Raw genomic sequence first — 13,798 nt, 5'->3', positions numbered from 1 at the left:
GAGGGGAGATCTTAGCAGAGATGTATAAAATTATGAGGGTTGATAGGGTAAATATGCACGATCATTTGGCCAGGGTTGGGGAATCGAACTAATGAGCATATGTTTAAGGTGAGAGGGGAGAGATTCCATAGGAACGCAAGGGGCAACTTCTTCACCCAGAAGATAGGAATGAAGTGGTTGAGGCACATACCTTAGCAATATTTGAAAGGCACTTGGACAGGTACATGGATAGGAAGGGTTTAGAGGGATATGGGCCAAACACGGGCAAATTGGACTAGCTTTGATGGGAATCCTGGTCAGCCCAGAACATCAATCAGCTTTATTATCAGTAATTATGACAAGAAATCTGCAGTTGTTCAGCAGCCTTCTAGTGCAAAGACATGAAAATCCATACATCACAAAAATAAAATAAGAAAGGAATAATGAAGTAGCATCCATGAGATGTTCAGAAATCTGATGGCAGAGGGGAAAACATCATACCTAAATTGTTGTGTGTGGGTCTTCAGGCTCTTGTACCTCCTCCCTGATGGTAGGAACATAAAGAGGGCTTATCCCAGGTGCTGAGGGTCTTGAGTGATGGGTACTGCCTTCTTCAGGCACTGCCTCTTGAAGATGTTTTAGATGGTGGGGAAGGTTGTGTTCGTGATAGAACTGGTTAATTCTATAAACCTCTGCAGCATCTTGCAGTTCAGTACACTTGAGCCTCCATATCTTGCTGTCTTTTGTGACATTCCAAATTTCCTTAAGCTCCAAACGAAATACAGCCATTGGTGTGCCTTTGTCATGGTTGCATCAATGTGTTGGACTTGGGATAGATTCTTTAAAATGTTGATACTCAGGAATTCGAAGCTGCTCGCCCTTTCCACCACTGACCCCTCAATGAGGATGGGTGGTGTTCTCCCTTCTTCCCCTTGCTGAGTAGAGAATCAATACCTTGACCTTGGCGATGATGAGTGCAAGGTTGTTGTTGCAACACCATTCAACCAGCTGATTTATCTCACTCCTGTATGCCCCCCCCCCCATCACAACATCACTCATGGTCCATGTATTTAAGTTCTAATCATTGAACATTACCATGGAAAGCACAGCTGTTAAAGTTGGAGTGTTTAAAACATGGGCTGAACATGCTACTGGAATTGAAGTGCAAAGATCCCTGAGAGGGGAATTATTGAGATAGCTCAGCGTAGGTAAATAAAACCTCAAGGATATTATTATAAGCTTTATTTATTTCTTTATTTGGAGATACAGCACGGTAACAGGCCATTCTGGCCCAATGAGCTTGCATCACCCAATTATACCCATGTGACCAACTAACCCATCCATCATTGGAATGGGGTAGAAACCAGGGCAGCTAGAAGAAACCCACAGGGTCACAGGGAGAACATATAAACTCCTCACAACAGAAGCAGAATTAAACCGGGTTGCTGGTGCTGTAATTGTGTTACATTAATCACTACCTTACCATGCTGCCCCTAAATCTGAGATGTAAAGAGATATTTTAGTATTAAACCTTTTATTATAGCAGCAGAAAACCATAAAAGCTGTGCATGTCAATGAGATTACAGAGAGTCTGAGGGCTAGAAGAAATTGTTTTGCACCTCATCATCTTTACAACATCTTTCTCCATGTTTTCCTGCAGCTGTGGATCGTTCTGTAAGGTTCTCCCTCTCTCATACTCGAGACGAGTTGATCAAAGTTCTCACTGATGTTCTGGTTGCTTATCGTACCTCACTGTGCAGTCAACAACAGAACACACTGCCTATCCCACACACACTGCTGCAGCTTCCGCTGTACGTCCTGGCCCTACTCAAGCAGGTGAGAGGCATAGAAGGACGTCATTTAAAAAAAAAGTTAAAGTAAATTTATTATCGAAGTATGTATATGTTACCCTATACTACCTTGACATTCATTTTCTTACAGGCATTCACAGTAGAATAGAGAAATACAGTAGAATCAATGGAAAACTGCACGCAAAGACAGAAAGCATCCAATGTGCAAAAGTAGATAAACTGTGCAAATAAAAACAAACAACAAATTAATAGATAGATAAATAAATAGACGAATGAATGAATAGACAAATAGATAAATAAGTAAAACTAAGAATGTATTCAGCAGTTAAATTGGATGATGGTTTGCCACGGTTGTTTGAAGTCAAAAGGCGGGGGTGGAATGGTCAATTAATATGTCCCATGAAGCCTGCTTCCACAATTCATATTATGTCCTCTAGTCTATAATAAAGGAATAAACAGGTGTTTCCATTCTGTGGCTTGTTACAATTTTGAACAAAACTCCATAAAATTAATATAGAGATTCTGAAACCAAATCTATCCTTAGATTTAAATCAGATTTATTTTAGATTTTGATTTGGTTAGACTTGTTAAACAAGCTGCTCAGGGAGATGATTGAGGCAGCTACTGGCTGTAAATCAATACACAAACTGGATAATTTAAACCAACTAGAAAACAGAGTGAGATTTAGTTTCAATGTTGGCATTGGTAAGATAACTGTTTTTAATGCAGCAGAATTGCTTTTCAAATCTCAAACACAAGAGATTTGCAGATGCTGGAAATCTTGAGCAACACACAAAAAATGCTGATGCAACTCTGTAAGTCAGGCAACTTCTGTGGAGGGGAGTAAAAAGTCGATGTTTTGGGCTCAGACCCTTCATCAAGACTTGACAAAGGGTCTCGATCCAAAGCGAAGACTGTTTACTCCTCTCCATTGATGCTGCCTCATTTGCTGAGTTCCTCCATCATTTCATGTAAGTTGCATTTCAAATTGTGCACTTGATCTGAGAGTATCCGTAGATCTCTTGACTCCATTCCTGTAATATATTTGTACTGAATTTAATTTCTATTACTGTACAAAATCTCTGAGAAATTTCAAAAGTAACTTAATGACATTTGGTGATTGTTTTGATTGTAGAAAAAAAATAGAATTTTAGTTCGTCTTGAGTTTGGATGGGAGAAGTTAATTTTAAGGAATTACCTTGGATTGTCCTTGGATTGGTTCCTAAATTGAAATCATGACACCTCACATTGCTAGAAAAGGAGGCAGTGGAAAGAGGGTTTCCTCTTCAACATGGTGGAGACTATTTAGTATAGAGAATTCAACATCACATAACCAGATTTCCAAGTGTCCATGTAAAAATATGTATCCCAGCTATTCTCCTAGAAATTGTTCAATATGTAATAATTTGTTGTCCAGCCTGCTTTCCACACAAGTCATGCTATGAGCCTGGATGAGCGGGTCTTCAGGATGTTGCAGCTGATGGAGCAGCCGTTGAGTTTTGTATTGCGAATGATTTACCCAGATCTGTACCGGATTGATGATTACCTCAACAGGCAGACTGCAGACAACGTGAGTACTGTGGCTTTATTGTAAATTTTTCTTGCTAGATTCAGTCCATGCTTAATCAAAGAGAGAGAGAAAAAGGCAGCGGTAGTGATATTAGCAAACAGGATGTTTTTTTTTTTTTTAAACTTTTTTTATTGTTTTCAAATAGTTACAAAATAAAAGTGTATGAGAAAAAAAAATGTTACCCAGCCCCCCTCCCCTTAACCCCTCCCCCCTAACATCCCTAAAAAAAAAGAAAGAGAAAAAAAAAAGGAATGCCTGGATATTGGAAGATCCCCACACGCTCCACGGAGTTCGTAATAACTTTGGTGTATGCATTTATTTCTTTCCCCAAGTAACCAATTATTTCATCTTCGGAGCACCTATATATTTAATCCTGTCTTTTGTAAATAAGGGCGCCAAATTTTCAAAAATGTTTCATATTTATCTCTTAAATTGTAAGTGATTTTTTCAAGTGGAATACAGCCATAAATTTCGTTCTTCCAACGATCTATACTTAGATATGTATCCGATTTCCAAGTCACTGCAATAGCTTTTTTGGCTACTGCCAATGCAATTTTTATAAATTCTTTCTGATATTTATTCAATCTGGATATCGGTTTTATCCCTTCAATATTACCTAGTAAAAGTAATGTTGGGTTGTGTGGAAGTTGTATTCCAATGATTTGTTCCAGTAAAACTCTTAAATTTGTCCAAAAAGGTTGAATTTTGGAGCAAGACCAAGTAGAATGTAAAAAAGTACCAATTTCTTGGTTACATCGAAAACACTGATCAGATAGATTTGGGTTTAATTTGTTTATTTTTTGTGGTGTAATATATAGTTGATGTAAAAAATTGTATTGCACTAATCTTAATCGAACGTTTATTGTATTTGTCATACTCTCAAGACATAGTCTTGACCAGTTTTTTTCTTCAATTTTGATATTCAAATCACTTTCCCATTTTTGTCTTGACTTATGGACTCCTTGTTTAATTGCCTGTTTTTGAATCAAATTATACATACAAGAGATAAATTTTTTAATCTTTCCTTTTTGAATTAAAGTTTCTATTTCATTGGGTTTCGGTAGTAACATTGTTTGACCTAGCTTTTCTCTTAAGTAAGCCCTTAGTTGAAAGTAACAAAAAAGAGTGTTGTTTGATACTTTATATTTATTCTTTAATTGATCAAATGACATTAATATACCTCCTTCAAAACAATCTCCTATATATCTAATCCCTTTTTGAAACCAATTATATAAAAGTTGATTATCCATTGTAAAAGGAATAAGTCTATTTTGGATTAAAGATCTCTTTGCTAATAAGGATTTCTTTGTCTCATCGTCAACATTTATCTTATTCCATAAATCAATCAAATGTTTTAATATAGGAGATTCTTTCTTTTCCCGTATCCATTTAGATTCCCATTTATATATAAAGTCTTCTGGTATGTTTTCTCCTATTTTATCTAGTTCTATTCTGATCCACGCCGGTTTGTCTTTCTCAAAAAAGGATGCAATAAATCTAAGTTGATTTGCTTTATAATAATTCTTAAAATTTGGAAGTTGTAACCCTCCTAGCTCAAATTTCCATGTCAATTTTTCCAACGATATTCTTGACATCTTACCTTTCCAAAGAAACTTCCTCACATATTTATTCAGCTCTTGAAAAAACTTCTGGGGTAATTGTATTGGTAGTGATTGAAATAAGTATTGTAATCTAGGGAATATATTCATTTTTATGGTATTTACTCTACCTACTAATGTTATTGGTAATACCATCCATTTATCAAGATCTTCTTGAATTTTTTTCAATAGTGGTAAATAATTTAATTTGTATATGTTTTTTATATCATTATCGACTCTTATACCTAAATATTTTATACCATTTGCCGGCCATCTAAACTGGGTTATTGATCGACATTGATTATAGTCTCCTTTAGTAAGAGGTAAAATTTCACTTTTGTCCCAGTTTATTTTGTAACCTGATACTTTCCCATATTCTTCTAATCTATAGGATAATTTACGCAACGATTGCAATGGGTTTGTTAGATAAAGTAGAACATCATCAGCAAATAAGTTGATCTTGTATTCTTCTTGGTTAACTCTAAAACCCTTAATATCTGGGTCCATTCTGATCAGTTCAGCTAATGGCTCTATCGCCAACACAAATAAAGCAGGTGATAATGGACAACCTTGCCTAGTTGACCTTGTTAACTGAAATGGTGTTGAAATTTGACCATTTGTCACTACTTTAGCTTTGGGATTAGTATTTAAGGTTTTAATCCATTTTATAAAGGATACTCCTAATCCGTATTTTTCCAATACCTTAAATAAAAAATCCCACTCCAATCTATCAAATGCTTTTTCTGCATCTAAAGCAACTGCCACGCTCATTTCCTCCCTCTTCTGTGCTAAATGAATTATACTAAATAAGCGAGTTACATTATCTGCTGATTGTCTATTTTTAATAAATCCTGTTTGATCCATATGTACTAATTTTGGTAAGCATTTAGATAATCTATTAGATAAGATTTTTGCTATTATTTTATAATCAGTATTTAATAAAGAAATCGGTCTATATGATGATGGCTTTAAAGGATCTCTATCTTTTTTTGGCAATACTATTAAAATGGCTGTCGAAAAGGATTCTGGAAGTTTATGCGTTCTTTCCGCTTGGCGTATTAACTCCATAAGAGGAGGAATTAATAAATCTTTAAACTTTTTATAGAATTCAGGCGGAAAACCATCTTCTCCTGGAGATTTATTACTTTGAAGTGATCCTAGGGCTTCTTCGACCTCTTTCAATGTAAAAGGCATATCTAATCCCTTCTGTTCTTCCGTATTTAATTTTGGAAGAGTTATTTGTGATAGAAACCTTTCTATCTTGACATTGTCATTTTGTGATTCTGATTTGTACAACTCAGAGTAAAAATTCTTAAAAGCTTCATTAATTTCTAAAGGTTTATAAGTAATTTTATTTACTCTTGTTCGAATTGCATTTATTGTTTTAGAAGTCTGGTCTGTTTTTAGCTGCCATGCAAGAACTTTATGTGATCTTTCACCTAGTTCATAATATCTTTGTTTAGTTCTCATAATTGCTTTTTCCGTTCGATATGTTTGGAGCGTATTATATTGTAACTTCTTGTTAATGAGTTGTCTTCGTTTTTCTTCTGTCATATTTCTTTGGGATTCTTTTTCTAATTTCGTAATCTCTTTTTCCAATTGATCTATTTCTATCATATATTCCTTCTTAATTTTAGAAGTATAACTTATTATCTGACCTCTCAAGTATGCCTTCATTGCTTCCCACACTATAAATTTATCATCAACTGAATGTGAATTTATATCTAAAAAGAACTGAATCTGTTTTTTCATAAAATCACAAAAGTCTTGACGTTTTAATAATATTGAATTAAATCTCCACCTATAAACTGATTCCTCTTTATCTGTCATTATCATTGTCATTATTAAAGGAGAATGATCTGACAGTATTCTTGCTTTATATTCCACATTTTTCACTCTATCTTGAATATTTGTTGATAATAGGAAAAAGTCTATCCTTGAGTATGTTTTATGTCTATTTGAATAAAATGAATAATCTCTTTCTTTTGGATTAATTCTTCTCCATATATCAATCAGATTTAAGTCTTTCATCAATGATAGAGTTAATTTTACTGCTTTTGATTTTGTAACAACCTTTGTTGATCTATCTAAAGCTGGATCTAGACAAAAATTAAAATCTCCACCTATTAATATTTTATCATGTGCGTTGGCCAAATTCAAAAAGACCTCCTGTATGAATTTTACATCATTTTCATTTGGTGCATAAATGTTCATAAGGGTCCATAGTTCTGAAAAAATTTGACAGTGTATAATTAGATATCTCCCCGCCGAATCAATTAATATGTTTTGTATTTTAATTGGTAGATTTTTGTTAACCAAAATTGCAACTCCTCTCGAGCAAACAGGATGTTATGCTATTTTTATTTTCTTTCTGCCAGCAGGTGGAAATGGACACCAAAACGATAAAGAGGCCAGCTCTGATGCCACTCTCTGCAGAGAGTCTTACACTGGAAGGAGCCTTCCTAATTGACTGTGGTCATGTAAGTGTAAATGCTAAATGGAAAGAGTAAAGAAAGGGAACCTGTGTATTTACCACCTTTAAATGCCCCAGAAGGATTTTGTGTCATGGCCAACTTTAAACTCCAATGAGAAGGCAAAATGTGTAACGCTATTACAACATCAGTAACCTGTGCTTAATTCTGCTAGCAACTGCAAGGAGTTTGTTTGGTCTCTCCATGTTGCCATGGGTTTCCTCCTGGTGCTCTGGTTTTCTTCCATAGAACCATAGGACATTACAGCACAGAAACAGGCCTTTTGGCCCTTCTTGGCTGTGCCAAACCATTTTACTACCTAGTCCCACTGACCTGCACCCGGCCCATATCCCTCCATACACTTCTCATCCATGTACCTGTGTAAGTTTTTCTTAAATGTTAAAAGTGAGCCCACATTTACCACTTCATCTGGCAACTCATTCCACACTCCCACCACTCTCTGTGTGAAGAAGCCCCCCCCCAATGTTCCCTTTAAACTTTTCCCCCTTCACCCTTAACCCATGTCCTCTGGTTTTTTCCTCCCCTAGACTCAGTGGAAAAAGCCTGCTTGCATTCACTCTATCTATACCCATCATAATTTTATTTACCGCTATCAAGTCTCCCCTCATTCTTCTACGCTCCAGGGAATAAAGTCCTAACCTATTCAACCTTTCTCTGTAACTCAGTTTCTCAAGTCCTGGCAACATCCTTGTAAACCTTCTCTGTACTCTTTCAACCTTATTAATATCCTTCCTGTAATTCAGTGACCAAAACTGCACACAATACTCCAAATTTGGCCTCACCAATGCCTTATACAACCTCACCATAACATTCCAACTCTTATACTCAATACTTTGATTTATAGAGGCTCTCTTTACGACCCTATCTACCTGTGACGCCACTTTTAGGGAATTTTGTATCTGTATTCCCAGATCCCTCTGTTCTGCTGCACTCATCAGTGCCCTACCATTTACCTTGTATGTTCTACCTTGGTTTTTCCTTCCAAAGTGCAATACCTCACACTTATCTGTATTAAACTCCATCTGCCATTTTTCAGCCCACTTTTCCAGCTGGTCCAGATCCCTCTGCAAGCTTTGAAAACCTTCCTCACTGTCCACTACACCTCCAATCTTTGTATCATCAGTAAATTTACTGATCCACATTCCACATTCCAAAAATGCATTAATTACTAGGTTAATTGGTCACATGGGTGAAATTGGGACGCTCAGGCTCATTGGGTTATAAGGGCCTGTTACTGTGCAGTATCCCTAAATAAAATACAACTTCAAGCATAAAGCACACGAGAAGAAACCAACTTGCCTAATTGCCTGTTAGAAGAGTGAAGGTGTCTTAAGAGTGAATATCAATCCTGAGATCAGTTTGAAGTGGCGATGATAAAATGCTTTCATACCCCGACAATGAACTTAAGATATATCAAAGGTTTGAAGTATTTTTTTCTTCTTCTTAAGCCCTGCTGGGGCAGAGGCCACTGACAGCATTTCACCAAAGTCCTCTGTCCTGGGCCAGTCTTTCAAATTGTCCCTAGGTGTAGCTCATCTTTGAAGATTCTTCCTCTCCCACTGATGAGGCCTTTGGAGCTTCTGTTGGTGTTTCTGTAGCTCTGGATTTTTATGGGATACAGTTGATGAAAGGGCATCAAGCCCAAAACATGAATTTTCTACTCTCCTTCATAGGTGCTAACTGAGTTGCTAAGTTCCTCCAGCATTTTGTGTGAGTCCTAATGGAGGGGTTCAGCCCAAAACATCGACTTTTTACTCCCCTCCTTAGAAGCTGAATGCCTTCTCCTCCTCCTTTTGCAGCTGGGCTTGGGACTGTCCATGGCAGAGTTTTTGGAAATATAAACCTCCCCTTTCCTGCTGGTAGTGGGCACATAGACTTCTCTCATTGGATTCCACCCCACCCTGCCTCCTGGTCTCAGAGTATCTGGGGAGTAAATGAGGGGTGGGTGACTGAGGGCAAAATCCATTATACTACAAGTACTGAATGCCTCCACCCTCTAAAGCTCTTGCTCAGTGTCAAAGGAACAGTGTAATTGAAAATATGATTAGTGTACAACAACACTAATGCTACGAATAAAAATGCCCACATAAAATGTTGGATACAGTCCAGTTCATTACAGGAAAAGCCCTCTCTACTAGTGAGCACATCTTCAAGGAGCACTGACACAAGAAAGCAACATCCATCATCAAGGACCCCCAACATCCAGGTAATACTCTTTTCTCACTGCTGGCATCAGATGAGGTACAAGAGCCTTAGGTCACACTTCACTAGGTTCAGGGATTGTTATTATCCATCAAACATTAGGCTCCTGAACCAGTATGGATAACTTCACCCTCCTCACCACTGAACTGATTCCACAACCTATGGACTCACTTTCAAATCTCTACAACTCATGCTGTCAGTTTTATTCTTTTGTTTATTTTTTTATTTGCTGTTTGTCTTTCTTTGCACATTGGTTGCTTGCCAGTCTCTGTTTGATGGATGCTGCTTTCTTGTGTCGGCGCACCTTGTAGATGTGCTCAATAGTGGGGAGTGCTTTTTCTGTGACGGACTTGGCAGTACCCACCACTTTTCGTAGGCTTTTCCGTTCTTGAGCTTTGATGCTTCTATACCAGCGTGGATCTGAGAGTAGATTCGTGGCTTAATGTTGCCTCTGGAAGACTATGAGACCCTTCATCGGTTTCACCCTGGATTATCTGCTCTGGGCTTCATAATCAGAACTTGAACAACATCCTTCTGACACAGAGGCGAGAATGCTGTTGAGAAAGCTGTAGTGAAAAGGATCCAAAATGTAATTAATGATCCTGTGGATTTCCCTGGTATCTGGTCCTTCCATTTCCTGTCCACTCACACCACCCAGTGTTGAAAGAGTGAAGCTTCAGAGTTTCAAAAGGATGAAGCTTCAGGTTTCTAAAGAGTTCCAACAATGTCTGAGTTGGATGGACAGCCACGCTGGATGGTCATATAACATGTGATCGAAAGTGATGGTGTTTTGGGACCTTGCAGTGATTAAGTGACCAGGACTTTGCTGTGTTCCTCAGGTTCTGTACATCTGGGTTGCCAGACACTGCAACACTGCTTTTCTCAGCGACGTACTGGGTGTGACCAGTTATACCTCACTGCCTGGAACTCTGGTAAGTCCTGCGTCTTTGTTTCCACTCCCTTCACTTCAGAGCAGGTAATTAAGGAACCATATAGGATCAAACTTGGCTCAAGTTTCCTAATGCAGAAGGATGTAGAAATATTTGAGAAGATGCATAAGTGTGATAGGAGACACTTAAAGCTCAAACTTCCAGGAAAAGCTAAACAGACGGGACACTTACCTTCTGAATAGGAAAAGCTAGAGGTTTTTAAGTTTGTAAAAGGATTTGATAAGTAGATTTAAAAAGTCATTTCCTCTAGTAAGGAGAATTAAAATTAGAAGCCATAAATATACATTCAATACCACTTTATTAGATAGCAGAGAAATCCCATGACTACCTCAACTCCAATTTCCCATTGTACCCCCATATCCTCTGATTCCCTTGGTATCCAAACCTTTTGAATATACATTAGTTACCTCCTGTACCTAATAAAGTGCCACTGTGTGTATGTTCATGGTCTTCTGCTTCTGTAGCCCATCCACTTCAAGGTTTGACATGTTGTGCATTCAGAGATGCTCTTCTGCACACCACTGTTGTAATGCATGGTCATTTGAGTTACTGTCACCATCCTGTCAGCTTGAACCAGTATGGCCATTCTCCTCTGCCCTCTCTCATTTTCACCCACAGAACCACCGCTCGCTGTTTTTTTTTTCACACCATTCACTTAGCGGCAGTAACTCAAATAACCACACGTTACAACAGTGGTGTGCAAAGGAGCATCTCTGAACACACAACAGGTTGAACCTTCAAGATGAAGGGCTACAGCAACAGAAGACCATGAACATACACATAGGGGCACTTTATCAGGTACCTTCTATACCTAATACAGTGGTCCATGAGTGTAGAAATATGCCTATGCAGCGGAATTAATGCCAGATTTATGTGTCTGGCTGAAGTTAATGCAAGAGGACATCTTGTCAGCTCCTCTGGCTTTGGCATAGGCTGTGGCTAGAGGAGTGAGCTCACTGAATTTGTCCTGCACCATATAGACCTTGGTATCGTCCTCCTCAACAGCTGCAGCCGCCAGGATAACATCTTTGAAGGAGGTTGCAGAGAACACAAGGACACTCTGAGCAAATGTAAGCATCAATACCGTTGCTGTGTTTCAGACCTTGCTGCCCATTTTAGAAAACCCGGCTTCTAAACTCATCCACGTGTTACTGGAATCCTTAAGGAAGGAGAGATTTTACCATGTACCTTGTTTCATCATCAAGTGAGTATGCGATTTCACAAACTGACATTTTAAAATACTACACCCTTATCAATTTACAGTTGATTTATTACTGTTGCATGTACTGAGATACAGTGAAAAAGCCTTTGTCTGCATCCCTTCCAGACAGGTCATCCCATATGTAAGTACGCTGTGGTAAGACAAAAGGAAAAACAATAACTGAATGCAGAATATGTCAGTTTGTCATTTGAGTTACTTAATTTACAGTGCTGGCGAACTGATTAGGGCATCAAAATGAGCTTCCAAAAGGGCGATGCTCACACACATCATCAGAAGGCAAATGCGATGTTAGCATTCATTTTGAGAGGACTAGAATATAAAAGCAAGGATGTAATGTCGACCCTTTATAAGGCGTTGGTCAATCTGCATCGGGAGCACTGTGAGCAATTTTGGGCCCAATATCTAAGAAGGAATGTGTTGGCATTGGAAAGAATCCAGAGGAGGTTTATGAGAATGATTGCAGAATGAAAGGGTTAACGTATTTAACATACGAAGAGCATTTGATGGTTCTGGGACTGTATTCATTTAGAGGTTAGAAGAATAAGGTGAGGATCTCATTGAAACATTCCAAATATTGAAGGGCATAGACAGAGTGGATGTGGAGAGGATGCATCCAATAGTGGGAGAGTCCAGGACCAGAAGGCACAGCTTCAGAATTAAAAGACGTCATTTTAGAACAGCGAAGAGAAGGAATTTATTTTGTGAGAGAATGGTGAATCTGTGGAATTCATTGCCATGGACAGTCATGGAAGGCAAGTCACTGGGTATATTTAAAGTGGAATTTGATAGGTTCTTGATTAGTAAGGGTTTTAAAGAGTACAGGGAGAAGGGAGTTGAGATGGAAAATAAATCAGCCATGATGTAATAGCAGAGCAGACTCAATGGGCTGACTGTGCCCTATGTCTTATGGTCTAAGGCAGGAGAATGGGATTGAAATGGTTAATAAGTCAGCCGTAATTGAACGGTGGATCAAATTTAAGGGGCCAAACATCCTAATTCTGCTCCCATGACTTATGTTATTATGGGGTTGATATTAAAAGTCTTGTTTAGTCTTTAGATGCCTTTAGATTTGAGGAGTGAAGCTGAGGGTGGGAAAATGGTTGCCCTCACCTCCATCCCACCATTTCACACTCTTGTTTAAGTTGCCCAATTCTACAAAGACACTGTTGTCATATTCCTGCTATGAATCAGTTACATCTGTCAACATATCAAATTAGTTTACAGGGATTGATCCTACACTTAAGAAAATTCAGTTAGGTTTTGATTGAAACTCGAGGGAGAGGGACGGGAATAAGATAACCAGAATACGGTCAGGGACAATGACTGTTGCCATTTTTCCTAGCAATTCCTGACACCATTTTGTAAATTCACTCACTGTGGGTGAACAGCCAACAACAACAGAAGGTAACGGGATTGCTTGTAGTTGTTCTTTACTCTGCTCTTGACACCACTAGGGGCTAGAAGTATAAGACAGTCATGAATATACTGTATAGAGTACTGATATACTATTACAAGGACCGATTATGACAAAGAATAGCCTGTGTATCTGAGTAAGAAAGAAAATGAAGGTTATAGTGATAGGATGAGAGAATGTTCCTATAGATCAGAAATATTAACCTCGACTAGTTGGTCTGTTTCTTTGCTGTCAATGCAAGGTTAGTCGGTATATCTAGAACTCCCTTGTTCATAACAAGTTCCCAATAAATGACAATAATAATAATGGTGAGTACTTTGGGCGGCACGGTAGCATTGTTTAACACTATTATTGAGCCAGCTGTAAGATCGGGGTACCATTCCAGCTACTCTCTGTAAGGAGTTTGTATGTTCTCCCCATGACTGCATGGTTTTCCCCCAGGTTCTTCAGTTCACTTCCCCCATTCTAAAGACATATAGGTTAGGCTTAGTGAGTTGTGGGCATGCTATGTTGGCACCAGCAGTGTGGCAACTCATGTGGGTTGCCCAACACAATCCTTG

General features: G+C 38.3%; 1 protein-coding gene across 1 annotated transcript in view; it reads left to right on the top strand.

Annotated features, from left to right (window-relative positions):
- The window catches only part of LOC140714282 (protein transport protein Sec24A-like), an 88,600-nt gene that overhangs the window by 67,000 nt on the left and 7,802 nt on the right, over nt 1-13,798 (top strand). Inside the window, exons 16-20 of the mRNA XM_073025364.1 lie at nt 1,640-1,815; nt 3,208-3,360; nt 7,340-7,438; nt 10,492-10,584; nt 11,703-11,806. Of these exons, the coding sequence (XP_072881465.1) occupies nt 1,640-1,815; nt 3,208-3,360; nt 7,340-7,438; nt 10,492-10,584; nt 11,703-11,806 (625 nt within the window). The remainder of the gene's footprint in view (nt 1-1,639; nt 1,816-3,207; nt 3,361-7,339; nt 7,439-10,491; nt 10,585-11,702; nt 11,807-13,798) is intronic.

This window comes from Hemitrygon akajei, chromosome 21, assembly GCF_048418815.1.
Source record: "Hemitrygon akajei chromosome 21, sHemAka1.3, whole genome shotgun sequence".
NCBI lineage: Eukaryota > Metazoa > Chordata > Chondrichthyes > Myliobatiformes > Dasyatidae > Hemitrygon > Hemitrygon akajei.
The sequence above is the reverse complement of the archived record's forward strand: the minus strand, read 5'-3'. Positions and strand labels throughout refer to the sequence as shown.